General features: G+C 38.2%; 1 protein-coding gene and 1 pseudogene across 4 annotated transcripts in view; both read left to right on the top strand.

Moving 5' to 3' along the window:
* GTF2H1 (general transcription factor IIH subunit 1) overlaps positions 1-12,902 on the top strand; it is a 36,264-nt gene extending 23,362 nt beyond the window's left edge. For 2 of the 4 annotated variants that reach the window (XM_067038116.1, XM_067038115.1), the window contains 5 exons: positions 3,711-3,799; positions 4,180-4,297; positions 8,153-8,243; positions 8,725-8,840; positions 12,647-12,816. In XM_067038116.1, the coding sequence (XP_066894217.1) occupies positions 3,711-3,799; positions 4,180-4,297; positions 8,153-8,243; positions 8,725-8,840; positions 12,647-12,733 (501 nt within the window). In that variant the 3' untranslated portion in view covers positions 12,734-12,816. Of the gene's footprint in view, positions 1-3,710; positions 3,800-4,179; positions 4,298-8,152; positions 8,244-8,724; positions 8,841-10,133; positions 10,227-12,646 lie in introns of all 4 variants that reach the window. The other 2 variants (XM_059068860.2, XM_059068859.2) reach the window with 2 other exon arrangements.
* On the top strand, positions 1,548-3,003 carry LOC131759554 (elongation factor 1-alpha 1 pseudogene; annotated as a pseudogene).
* Positions 12,903-13,885: the final 983 nt, after the last annotated feature.

Raw genomic sequence — 13,885 nt, 5'->3', positions numbered from 1 at the left:
AAGAATTTAGTGTCTACAGGTAAAACAAAATCAAAAGAATAATTATAAAACAATTTATAGTAATTGTGTGATTTACAGTAGGAACCAAAGAGTGAGCAAGTAGATAAAGTTCTCAGAACAGACTAATATGATATAATTAAGTTTATGATTTTTAAAAGGGAATTATGGGCGAGTCTTTTATATATTTCGGTCACTTAATATGTTTCTACAGGGATATACACCTTTAAAATTAACAAAGTAAGATATTTCTTTTCTGAACTAATAAGCAGAGTGAATCTAAAATGTAATTTAGAGATGCTAAAGAAGAAATCTAGGAAGTGATGCTTTTCTTTGCAATATTGCACTAAGTACCCATGATTCTTGGTAGTGAAAGAATTGTCAAAAATCATTGTGTGAATTTTCACAATATTCAATGATAAACTGACTCTAGATATTTTTTTCAAGTCAAGTTGTCTGCTGTGTGTTCTGCAAGGGATTTATAGAATGAAAGATCCAGAAGTATTAATAGAGTCCTTATATTCATGGAGCTTTCAGTTAAGTATGAAAGTTAGGTGAATAACTAGGCCTTGGCAGAGGCTTAGGATTTGGATTTATATAAGAAATTAGGTTGGGACATGACTTGGGTAAGGCAACAGCAGGGGTAGAAATGAGCTTGACATGGGAAAGGTAATGAAGACCTCAGTATGCCTTGAAGTTGGCTCAAGGCTATAGAGCTGAGAAAGTAATAGAAGCTTAGGCTAAGTCTAGGTAAGGTGGGACTGATTGATGTATTACTCTGAATAGAATGCTGAGGTCAGATTTGTTCCTATATTACAAAAGGACTATTCAGACTCTTAAAATAGGGGCAATTTAAAATACTGTTTTCAGATTGATCTTTTTTGAGGTATATTTAATATCTTAAACGTTTTGATCCTAGTCTGGGAAGCTACAGATGAGAGCTAACCAGATGAATTCCATAGCTCTGTAGGGATGAAATATTGTAAACTTGTTTTCCCAAATGTTTACATAGATTGTCATCATGTGTCTTATAATTAATGTGTTTTTATTATAAGACTATAGAAATATAGCATTTTGTTACTAGTCCAGGAGAAAACACATTAGTAAAACCAAAATAAAGAATCCAGGGGCTTCCCTGGTGGCACAGTGGTTGAGTCTGCCTTCTGATGCGGGGGACGTGGGTTCGTGCCCCGGTCCAGGAGGATCCCACGTGCCGCGGAGCAGCTGGGCCCGTGAGCTGTGGTTACTGGGCCTACGCGTCCGGAGCCTGTGCTCCACAGTGGAAGAGGCCGCGGCAGTGAGAGGCCCGCGTACCGCAGAAAAAAAAAAAAAGAGAATAAGAATCCAGAAGTAAACCCAAATATTTACATGGAGGGATTAAATACATATATGATAAACATGACATTTCAGAATAAGTGGGGAAAGACATTATTCTACAAATGGAGTTAGGGGGACTGATTAATAATTTAATATTTAAAAAAACCCTCAGATTCCCTACCTTACTCCTTATTTCAAAATAAATTCTAAGTGGATCAAAGATTTAAGCAAGCTTTTTCGCAATGGGTTTGTCGCCAGGACACAGGTGTCGTGAAAACCACCACTAAACCTAAGCAAAAATGGGAGAGGAGAAGACCCACATCAACATCGTTGTCATTGGACACGTAGGTTTGGGGAAGTCCACCACTACTGGCCAGCTGATCTACAAATGCGGTGGGATTGACAAGAGAACCGTTGAAAAGTTCGAGAAGGAGGCTGCTGAGATGGGGAAGGGCTCCTTTAAGTATGCCTGGGTCTCGGACTAACTGAAAGCTGAACGCGAGCATGGTATCACTGATATCTCCCTGTGGAAATTTGAGACCAGCAAGTACTATGTGACCATCATTGATGCCCCAGGACACAGGACTTCATCAAAAACATGATTACAGGCACATCCCAGGCTGACTGTGCTGTCCTGATTGTTGCTGCTGGTGTTGGTAAATTTGAAGCAGGTATTTCCAAGAATGGGCAGACCCGTGAGCATGCCCTTCTGGCCTACACTCTGGGTGTGAAACAACTCATTGTTGGAGTTAACAAAATGGATTCCACCAAGCCACCCTACAGCCAGAAGAGATACGAAGAAATTGTAAAGGAAGTCAGCACCTACATTAAGAAAATTGGCTACAACCCCAACACAGTAGCATTTGTGCCAGTTTCTGGCTGGAATGGTGACAACATTCTGGAGCCAAGTGCTAATATGCCGTGGTTCAATGGATGGAAAGTCACCCGTAAAGATGGCAATGCCAGTGGAACCACACTGCTTGAAGCTCTGGATTGCATCCTGCCACCAACTCGCCCAACTGACAGCATTCTATTCAGAGAGGCGTTTGCCTCTCCAGGACGTTGGTGGTATTGGCACTGTCCCTGTGGGTCGAGTGGAGACTGGTGTTCTCAAACCTGGCGTGGTGGTCACCTTTGCTCCAGTCAACTTGACAACTGAAGTGAAGTCTGTTGAAATGCACCATGAAGCTTTGAGTGAAGCCCTTCCTGGGGACAATGTGGGCTTCAGTGTCAAGCACTTGTCTGTCAAAGATGTTCGTTGTGGCAGTGTGGCTGGTGACAGCAAAAATGACCCACCGATGGAAGCAGCTGGCTTCACAGCTCAGGTGATTATCTTGAACCATCCAGGCCAAATCAGTGCCGGCTATGCACCTGGGCTGGATTGCCACACAGCTCACATTGCTTGCAAGTTTGCTGAGCTGAAGGAGAGAAGATTGATCATCGTTCTGGGAAAAAGCTGGAAGATGGCCCCAAATTCTTGAAATCTGGTGATGCTGCCATCGTTAATATGGTTCCTGGCAAACCCATGTTTGTTGAGAGCTTCTCTGACTATCCTCCTCTGGGCCACTTTGCTGTTTGTGACATGAGACAGACAGTCGCTGTGGGTGTCATCAAAGCAGTGGATAAGACAAGACAGCCGGAGCTGGCAAGGTCACCAAGTCTGCCCAGAAAGCTCAGAAGGCTAAGTGAATATTATCCCCAATACCTGCCAGCCCAGTCTTAATCAGTGGTGGAAGAACAGTCTCATCAGAACTGTTTGTTTCAATTGGCCATTTAAGTTTAATAGCAAAAGACTGGTTAATGATAACAATGCATCATAAAACCTTCAGAAGGAAAGGAGAATGTGTTGTGGACCATTTGTTTTGTGTGTGGCAGTTTTAAATTATTAGTTTTTAAAATCAGTACTTTTTAATGGAAACAACTTGACCAAAAATCTGTCACAGAATTTGAAACCCATTAAAAAAGTTTAATAAGAAAGAAAAAAAATAAAGATTGACACAAAAAACTAACCCACAGAAAGAATAAGCATAAAGGGAATAATTAAAATTGAAAAACACCAAATTGGAAGAAAAGTATTTGCAACACATGTAAAAAAATTAATTTTTTTAATTTATTTGAGAAAAATAGTAAAATACACATTTTCATCTACCAGATTTTCAAATATTAAAGGTTCAGTAATGCTTAGTTTGGTCAGAGTGTAGGAAAACAGGTACTCTGTGTAAGTGGATGGTGAAAAAATGGGTTCAGCTATTTGTAGAGCAGTGATGTCTAGGAAGTGAGACTCATTTGGGGAAGACTTCATATTTTACCCTCTGTAAAGTTTTGCTTTTTTCAATCATGTTCATTACTTTTGTAATAGAACTTTACAATAAAAAGTGTTGTGTTGATAATTATAGGCGAAGTTACAAGAGTCCATTGAATATGAAGACTTGGGAAAAAATAATTCCATAAAAACAATTGCACTAAACCTCAAGAAGTCAGATAGGTAAGTTTGGTGACTAATATTAAATTAACTTGAGACAGAATAGTTTTATATCACAAGTCATTGCAGAATATATTTTGCAGGTATAGAACTCAAGTTTTAATTAGTTTGTTACCATAAAATACACTATGTTATTTCCTTAAAAATTTACTTTGTGCATCTCAGGAAAGGATCCTAAATGATGGAAGCCAAGAAAATAAATTTTGGCTATCTATGCTGTTTTCTTCTTATTGCCCTTACAGGAATTAAATTATTTTATTGAAATATCTTTAACTCTTTCCTTTGGGGAGAGTGTTGTCTTGAGACTGCTAAAATATTTGAAAAGCAAATGTTGAGCACCTTTATTCTGTGTGATTAGTAATTTCTTCTTTGCTAATCTTCAGGTATTATCATGGTCCAACTCCAATCCAGTCACTACAGTATGCAACAAGTCAGGACATTATTAATTCTTTTCAAAGTATTAGACAAGAAATGGAAGCTTATACACCCAAATTAACTCAGGTAGGTGACTTGTACTGTTTGAAAAACAGAATTCCCATTCTGTTTTCTCAGTTTATAAGCACATTCAAATTGAACTGTAAAACTATAATACTTTAATGGGGTTTAAAGACGTATTTCTGCTTAATAAATTGAAAAAGTCAGAGGTAGAGAAAAGAGGTATTTGGCATACCTGAAGATAAGATGATGATGAAAAGTAAGATAATGAGTTTTGTGATTGCTGATTTTTTCCTTCCATATACACAGTTTTATTGGAAAAATCTCCCAGATTTCCCCAAATTTCTGGACATCACTCTCTAGATACTCTTTATTTTTCCCTGCCCTTGTACATACTTCAGTGGTTCAGCAAGTTCTGTCAGTTCAGTATTTCTTGACTCCATTACCTTGATTTAGGCAAACCTGACTGGTTTTCTACATTGCCACTGCAAGTTATCTTGCCAAAAACATGATTCTGATCACATCACTCTGCAGCTTAAAAACCTTTACTGCCTCCCTTTGCTTTGTTCCCTCAGTAATTGTCTGGATGTCCTTGTCTAACATGCCAAACTCTGTAATCTGGCTGTAACCCACATCTCCAGTCCCAGCTCCAGCCATGTCTCCACCGTTCCCTTCCCCACATAACCAAGAGTCCTATACTCCAACCTAACACACTATAAACTACCCAGAGTTTTATAATCATGTCATCCTCATGCTTCCTGTACTTTGGCTAATGCTTTCTCTCTTCTTAGAATGCCCTTTGCCTGTGTCTGGGGAACTAATAATAATAACTCAAGACAGCTCAAATTCCACTGCCTCTGTGAAGCAGTCCTCAACGTGCCCAGTAATTAGTTATTTTTTCTCTTTTCTTTGTTTTCATAAACACTGAGACACTTAATTCATACTATATTGTAGTGCTTATCACATATTGGGACTGACTTTTTGCTTTTTATTTTGAAATAATCTCAGATTTACAAAAAGTTGTGAAAGTTTTCTGACCCATTTTGAGAGTAGATCCCTTTACAGCTAAGTATTTCAGTCCATATTTGCTAAAACAAGACATTCTCATAAATAACACAGTATGGTTATAGAAACAATAAGTTAACATTGATAAAGTATTATTATCTAACCTGTAGGTCTTACAGAAATTTCACCAGTTGTACCACTAATGTCCCTATAGTAAAAGAAAACCTTTATTTTTGGTCCAGCCTCCAAGTCAGGTGCATGAATTGCATTCAGTTCTTATGTCTCTTTAGTCTCCTTTAAAATGGAATTGTTTTTCAGTCTTTGTCTTTCATGACCTTGGTGTTTGAAGAGTACAAGCCAGTTTTTTGTAGGATGCCCTTTCAGTTTCTCTATTTTCTCATGAGTGTATTTCATGTTACGTGTTTTTGGCAAAAATACCACTGGAATGATGTGTAAGTGATATGTCGTCCTTTATGCATCATATCAGGAATCACGTATGTATTTGGCCTAACTTGCAATATTAACATTTGATCACTTGGTTAAGGCACTATCTACCTGGTTTCAATGCCAAAAACTTACTAATTTTCCCTTTGTAATTAATAAGTATCTTGTGGGGAGACAATAAATTTTTTATTTCCCATCAAACTTTTACCCACTAGCATTTTAGAATCTGTTGATAATTGCTGAAAACAGTTATTGCCATGGTGGTAGTTAAATGGTGATTTTCTAATTATGTCCTCCCATCAGTTGACCTTCTGAGCTTCCCTTCCTGTCTCCTGTATTTATTTATTTACATTTATTTATTTATTTGTAAGCATGGATTTTTATATTATTCTATGGGTTATAAATTGTTGCTATCAGTTTTTTCTTTTTTTAAACTATGGTATAACTTACCTACAGTAAAATATACCTTTTCAGGCTATTCCTTGATTTTCTGTGTGCGTGCACAGTTGTGTAATCACCAACACGATAAAAAACAGTTTTGTCAACAAAAAATGTACCCTTGCCCCTTTGTAGTCAGATGCTTCCCATGCCATTTACCGTGCTCCAGTATCTTTCTGACAGTATCTTCATCAATGTTTGAGCACCTCTTTACTTTATGGCACAATGAGATAGATGTTCCAAATTCATCTTATCCTTTCCCTGCCCAGCCACAGAATCTTCCTTTAAGTGTTTAGATTTAGAAACAAAGATGTGAGTACTAGATGTACTCATTACTGTTGGGATGTCATTTGCTACGGGTTTCATTGTCCCCTCAGTGGACAGAGCAAGGAAATACGTGTTGTACATACTTATGCTCACGTAACAATATGGGATTGTTTGACTACATCTTTCCTTCTAGACTATACTTGTCCAACATCTGGCCCTTGGGCCAAAGTAGGTCCACCTAACTTATTTAAGCTGTGGTCAGTCTTAAATATTTAGATTCTTCCACATACCCCTAAAAAAGTGATTTTATTATCTGAGACACATGTAGAGGTCATGTGCCCTCAGATGTGTATACCTGAGTGTAGCCAGTGACTAGTCGGCAAGCTCAGCAGTCACTGAAACTTCTGGTTACAATGCATTATAACATTTCTAACAAAAGAAATAGGAATAAAGTGAACATTCATGTCTCCTTGACTCATAGTCGTCCTATAATGTGCTCTTTACACCAAGTTAAATATTTTTTTCATGCAGCCCATACACACATAGGTTTCTACTTGTAAAAACTCCACTGAGACACACTAAACCTGCGCTTGAGCTATTCAGCAAATGATTTGTTCCTCTCCATGGCTAGCCCATGGTACTTGTTAGGCACTCAATGAAGAGATAGATCAGTTATGTCCCTAAATGTTGATATGGATACAGTGGGGGATGTGGGTTTTTTCCCCCTGTTGGCTAGGTGTATTCACTTCCTTGAAAAATGACAAATAATATATTTCTGCTTTGCTGGATTTTCTTATGTCAGCTGCCAGTAAGGATTTAACATTTGTTTTATTGTCTTTTTTTCTTTCCTTAAACTCAGTTTTACCTTCAGTGCTAAGAGTTCATGAGTTAAATTGGTACTTAAGTAAGGGCTTTTCTAAGACAGAGAAAGACAAATATTACATGATATCACTTCTGTGTAGAATCTGAAAAATAGTACAGGGACTTCCCTAGTGGCACAGTGGTTAAGAATCCACTTGCCAATGCAGGGAACGCGTGTTCGAGCTTTGGTCCAGTAAGATCCCACATGCCGTGGAGCAACTAAGCCCATGCGCCACAGCTGATAAGCACGCGTGCCACAACTACTGAAGCCCACACACCTAGAGCCCATGCTCCGCAACAAGAGAAACCACTGCAATGAAAGTACAAATGAACTTATTTACAAAACAGAAACAGACTCACAGACATAGAAAACAAACTTATGGCTACCAAAGGAGAAGGAGGGGTGGTGGGCAGGGATAAATTGGGAGTATGGGATTAACAGATGCACACTACCATATAGAAAATATATAAACAATAAGAATTTACTGCACAGGGAGCTATATTCAGTACCTTGTGATAAACTATAATGGAAAAGAATCAAAAAAATAATATAGATATATATATGTATATGTGTAACTGAATCACTTTGCTGTACATCTGAAACTAGCACAATATTGTAAATCAACTATACTTTTAAAAAGGCAGGGGGGCTTGACTAGACAAAAGTGTGTGTGTTTTGAGGCACCTATGGACTTGCCTGGTATTCCTGGAAGATTGGTAGGTATTCTTTTTCTACACATACTGTGTTTCTAGCCTCGTGGAAAGTGGTTCACTCTGGTTGCTATAACTTATGTATTCATATAGGAATGAAGACTTATTAGGCATTTTGCTATAGAACTGAAATGTTAAGTAAAAAAGATGGCCAAAAAAGAGAGAAACCACTTTTTGTGTCTTAATTTCTTTCAGGTTCTCTCAAGCAGTGCTGCCAGTAGTACCATCACAGCACTGTCACCTGGAGGAGCACTGATGCAGGGAGGGACACAGCAAGCCATAAACCGTATGTGCTGGACCTCCTGTTGCTGTCCCTTTACCTAAATAACCTCAAAAGAGCAATTTGAGAAGAGTGCTAAGTTTTATTGGTTTCTCTTTGGGACATTTCTGGGATTTTTGTTTTGTTTTTAATGCATCCAGATCCTGAAGCATATTTAGACAAGAGCTTATGTTTCAGTATTGTTTTAACATTACAAACAGTGGCACATTGCTGCGTCACACTAGTAATGTGTGACATTGCTAGTCACACATTTTTTTTCCTCTCCTCCCTCTTAAAGCAAAACCTGAAAATTCCTCCAAAACCCTAAGGAAATTTAAATTCTGTGGTCTGTCAGCCACAAAATCAGTAAATTGTCTCAGAATAGCACATCCTGGTTTATTATTGGTAGAGTGCACATTCAGATTTAATTCTCTGAGTTGTCATTCTTTCAGAGACTACACACATGGGAAAATAGCTTTTATCCTATGGACCACTTTTTCTTTTGCAGAGATGGTGCCAAATGATATTCAGTCTGAATTGAAACACCTCTATGTGGCTGTTGGGGAACTTCTACGGCACTTCTGGTCCTGCTTTCCCGTTAATACGCCATTCCTAGAAGAAAAGGTCAGAACCGATTCCAAACACAGCCAGCTGTTGTGGTAGTGTAACTTAGTGAAGTGTTATCTTGAAGTTGGAAAATTGTATTGAATGTTTACCATGTACCAAACACTACTTTGCATATATTGTTTCATTTAAGCCTCACAGCATCCTGATGGAGTAGGTATTGACACCCATTTTGTATACAAAGAAACTTGAGATCCAGACCAGTTCCATAACTTATAATCGTGCATCTTAAAAGTTAACTGAAGCACTTTGTTATGCACCAGAAACTAACACAACATTGTAAATCAACTATAATTCAATTTTTTTAAAAAAGTAGTAATAGCTTTACTATATAGATTGCTCTTATAAACAGTCTTTAAGAGAAAGATAAATACCCATACCCCATTTAAAATAATAGGCAGGGCTTCCCTGGTGGTGCAGTGGTTGAGAGTCCGCCTGTCGATGCAGGGGACATGGGTTCATGCCCCGGTCCAGGAAGATCCCACATGCCGCAGAGCGGCTAGGCCCATGACCCGTGGCCGCTGAGCCTGCGCCTCCAGAGCCTGCTCTCCGCAACGGGAGAGGCCACAACAGTGAGAGGCCCACGTACCACAAAAAATAATAATAATAATAGGCAAAACACTTTTAACAGGCGATTCACTAAAGAATGCAAGGGGCCCAATAAACCTAAGAGGAAATTTTCATACTCAGTATTCAAATAAATTATCTTTAAGGCTACATAAAACGCATTTTTCATCTATAATTTGTAAAAGGATAAAAAACTTAGAATGATCAGTGATGGCTAAGTTGCTAAGAAGAGAGTCCTTTCTTCCATTCCAAGTACTACCTTTTTAAAACATGCTTTGACCCAGAAATTCAACATTTAGAAATTTAACCTAAGGAAATAATTAAGAATGATTGTATGCAAATATTGAGCCATAGAGATGTTTCTCTACCACTGTCTGTTTAGAAATGGTCTAAATATCTACCAGAAGGGGATTGGTTAAAGATACATCCATTTTAAATGATGACTTAGTATTTAATGACTTAAAGATGTTCCCATTAAACCAAGTGGAATTTTAAAACAGTGTATACTATATATTTTCTACACATGCACAAAAAACATCAGGAAGGATATGAATTATAAACCAAAAGAATCTAAATATATTCGATATTGCTTCTCTGCCTGGTGGAGCCAGTTAATCTTAAAAAAAAAGAAGAAGAAAGAAAAAGAAACCTTATGTGTGTTTTTTTCTTGATCCCTGTAGGTTCTTTGAGAGTCTGTAATTCATTATTTCTCTCATCTTTTTTTAGGTAGTGAAAATGAAAAGTAATTTGGAACGATTCCAAGTTACAAAACTCTGCCCATTCCAAGAAAAAATTCGGAGACAGTATTTAAGCACAAATGTAAGGCAACAATTTAATTTTGGCCTAATATTTTTCTGTGTAGTAAAATGATGAAATTAACTTTGTTTTCCTGTAAATGAGTATATATGTTGTTTTTTTTTCTGTTGCTGGGAATACTGGGGGGTTTTTTGGTTTTTTTAAGGCTGCTTTTTTTTTTTTTAAGAGCATTTATTTTATTTTTGGCAGCATCAGGTCTTAGTTGCAGCACGTGGGATCTTCGTTGAGGCATGCGGGATCTTTCGTTGCGGCACCAAGGGCTCTTCCTTGCGGTGCACGGGATTCTCTCTAGTTGTGGTGCATGGGCTCTGTAGTTGTGGCGCACGGGCTTAGTTGCCCAGTGGCATGTGGGATCTTAGTTCCCTGACCATGGATCAAACCTGTGTCCCCTGCATTGTAAGGTGGATTCTTTACCACTGGACCACGAGGGCAGTCCCAGGAATACTGTTTATTAATTGTAAAATGTATCATACATTCAGAAGTGTATAAAATACATTTGCTCTTTTAAATAGTAAAACAAGTATCTGTGTACCCACCAATCATGGTAAAAATAGAACCAGTACCCTGAGTGTCCCTGTCCCACTCTCTCAAGGCCATGACTAACCAGGATTTGTAATAATCACTTCCATGGTTTTCTTTATAGATTTACAACCTATGTATGTTCCTAAAGGTATTTATTTTGAAAACCTGAGTAGCAAGTACAAATGTAGCAATGCAAAGAAAGGTAGAATTGCCATTCTATGAAAGTAAGCTGAACAGTTCCTGGATTATGGTCTGCCTTCAGCTTTCCTGGTTGACAGCAGGGCAAGGCAGTGGGTAAGGCAGTGAGAAGTGTCACCTTATGCCCAGGATCTTTAGCGTTGTTTTTAATGCAAGGCTAGAGCAACCACACAAGATTGTTTCTCTATGTGTTAATGCAAGTCTTCTCAGAGATGACAGGGAGAGAAAAAAAAAGTATGTACAAACATAGAGTTCAGTGTTTCAGTAAGTAGGATAATCAAAACAGTTTTTAGGGCTTCCCTGGTGGCGCAGTGGTTGAGAGTCCGCCTGCCGATGCAGGGGACGCGGGTTCGTGCCCCGGTCCAGGAAGATCCCACATGCCGCGGAGCGGCTGGGTCTGTAAGCCATGGCCACTGAGCCTGCGCGTCCGGAGCCTATGCTCCGCAGTGGGAGAGGCCACAACAGTGAGAGGCCCGCGTACCGCAAAAAAGAAAAAAAAAACAACACAGTTTTACAGTTGAAAGTTGAAAAATCTTCATTAGTAAGTTTTTATTCCCTAAACATTCTAAGTGTTTTATTTTAAATATAACAATGTTATTTATAATCAGAAAAGAAGCTTTAAGTGTCTTCTTCAGTTTATGTGCCTTCTCAACTGATTGTAACTGCCTGGAGCACTATAGTAAAACACACACACACACACCAGGTGTGATAGTAAAAAGGATTCTGAGGCACACACACACTGATAACAGGTGTGGTAATTAAGAGTTTATTTTGTTTTTAACTACCTCAGATTGAATCTAAGTTACTGGCGTGCTACAAGGATTTAGGACTTCCTGGTCTCTGTCCCCATACTGCCAAAATTGACTTGCAGACTTTTTATAAGACTTTTACTTCCAACCATGTAAATTATACTGTCCACTTCTGAGGAAACAGATAATCCAAAGACATTATGCCTTAGGAGTCTTTATCAGCTTAGATCAGTGTGGCCCTGTTGACTTCTAGTTATGTCTGTGACGAGGGTAAAATTTTTTTCTACTCAAGATACACAGTCCTGACCTAAGGTGTGACATAGTACTTGTGTGAAGTTTTGTGACTATTTAGATTTTTCTGTTATCTGCTGAGTTACGTTGAAATCCTAAAGTGTTAGACCTGGAAAAGACCCTAGAGAACATAGAAAAGTGCTTCACAAAGTTGGCTGTGCAGCAGGATTAAGTGGAGGAGCTTTTGAAAATCAAAAGATTCCTGGGTCTCATCCCAGAACTGCTGCCTCAGAATCTTCAGGGGAGTGGGGCATTTTTCAGATTTTCTGAGTTAGTGTTGATGCCACCCTCTTGATCTTAGTCAAGAGACTAATGTTTAAATCTAGAAATCACCAGTTTAGTTCACCTTTCTCATTTGACAAAAGAAACTAAAGCCTAGAACACAGGATTTCATGTTGTCCTATGGCTGGTTAATGACAGGACAGACATACAGTGCAGGCAAAGCAGATGAATTTCCAGCCTCTACTATACCCCACCATCCCTCTTACCTTTCTATACAAAATGTGTCTGATAACACCTTCACAGAGGGTTTGCATGTTGCCTCATTGGAGAAACAAAAAAGAGCTTGGGAACAACACTGAAGTATGGGCCAGATCTGGATCAGAAGCAGCAACTTGCCCAACCTTTACCATTGTTGCCTGAGTGTCTTGCTGTGTTTTTCAGTTGGTAAGTCACATAGAGGAGATGCTCCAGACAGCTTACAACAAGCTCCACATGTGGCAGTCACGGCGTCTGATGAAGAAAACGTGAAGTGTCCGTGGCTCTCACAGGTTCTGTGAGACTGAGAGAACTGTGACCTGCAGTGACTCTGGAAACCTGGCCTGTCAGACATGCAGGTGATCACACAGAAGTGACAAGAAACATCTGTACCATGCTGACTCTCAGAGCTGATGCTATTGTACTTGCACATTGAGAACTGAAAAGAAGGGAACTATGATTAAACTAAAAGCTAGGGAGGTAAATTAAGGCAGAACCAAAATGAGCTAAGTTGCAAATATATATATATATATATATATATATATATATATATATATATTTTAAAAAGACACTGTTTACAGCAGTTACTCAGGAAACTGCTTTTGATTCACATTAAGCTGCTTTCAGGAATTAAAAAAAAAAAAAAACTTTTTTAAAGGGTGCATTGATAAAATCTGAGGATTTTTGGTTTTCTTTTGTTATTGTGTAAATTTTTTTCCCTAAGTTTATGGCACAGGGTACAGCTTAAGTATTTCTCCTCCATCTTCCACTTGGAATCTCAAGTTTTGCTGAATTCTAGTTGTACCTTACATCAGCAAGTTAAAGAGAGTACTTTAAAATAAAGCAGAGGGAGACTGTTGCTCAGCCATCCAGAAACAGTTGTAGTCAGAAGACATCATTGGTCCTGTGTTTCCTACGGAAATAAGAATAAATATTGCACTGAATGTTTGTGGTTTGGAGTCCCTAAAAGATAAAGAGGGGACATATTTACAGAAAGTCGTGTGGGGTTTTTATGCAGGATTTTGTCAGAGGACAATGCGCTGCATGTTTTTCTTTGAGTGCAAATGTACATTGCTAAGATTTTTTTTAAGATGGCATGTGCTTTGAAATTGCATTTTTAAGAGTTTAAAAATCTTATGAGTGAGAGATATAAGAAATCTTACTTATTTTCACCTCTTTAGAAAAAATAAAAGATGTTTCTCATATCTCTTTTTCTCCAGTATCTGTCTGTTACGGTCCTTGGCGAATTGATAATCATTGCATAGTGACTGCAAAGCCTAAATGCAAAAAAAAAAACTTGTTTTTGGAATCTGTGCCATATTTTGTTCCTGATAGTATCAACTCACCGTTTATCTAAGACTTTAGATGTCTTGTATTAAAATTACAGAAAAAAGTAAAACTTTTTATAGATACTCTTTTAACTGT

Source organism: Kogia breviceps, chromosome 7, assembly GCF_026419965.1.
Source record: "Kogia breviceps isolate mKogBre1 chromosome 7, mKogBre1 haplotype 1, whole genome shotgun sequence".
Lineage (NCBI taxonomy): Eukaryota > Metazoa > Chordata > Mammalia > Artiodactyla > Physeteridae > Kogia > Kogia breviceps.
The sequence above is the reverse complement of the archived record's forward strand: the minus strand, read 5'-3'. Positions and strand labels throughout refer to the sequence as shown.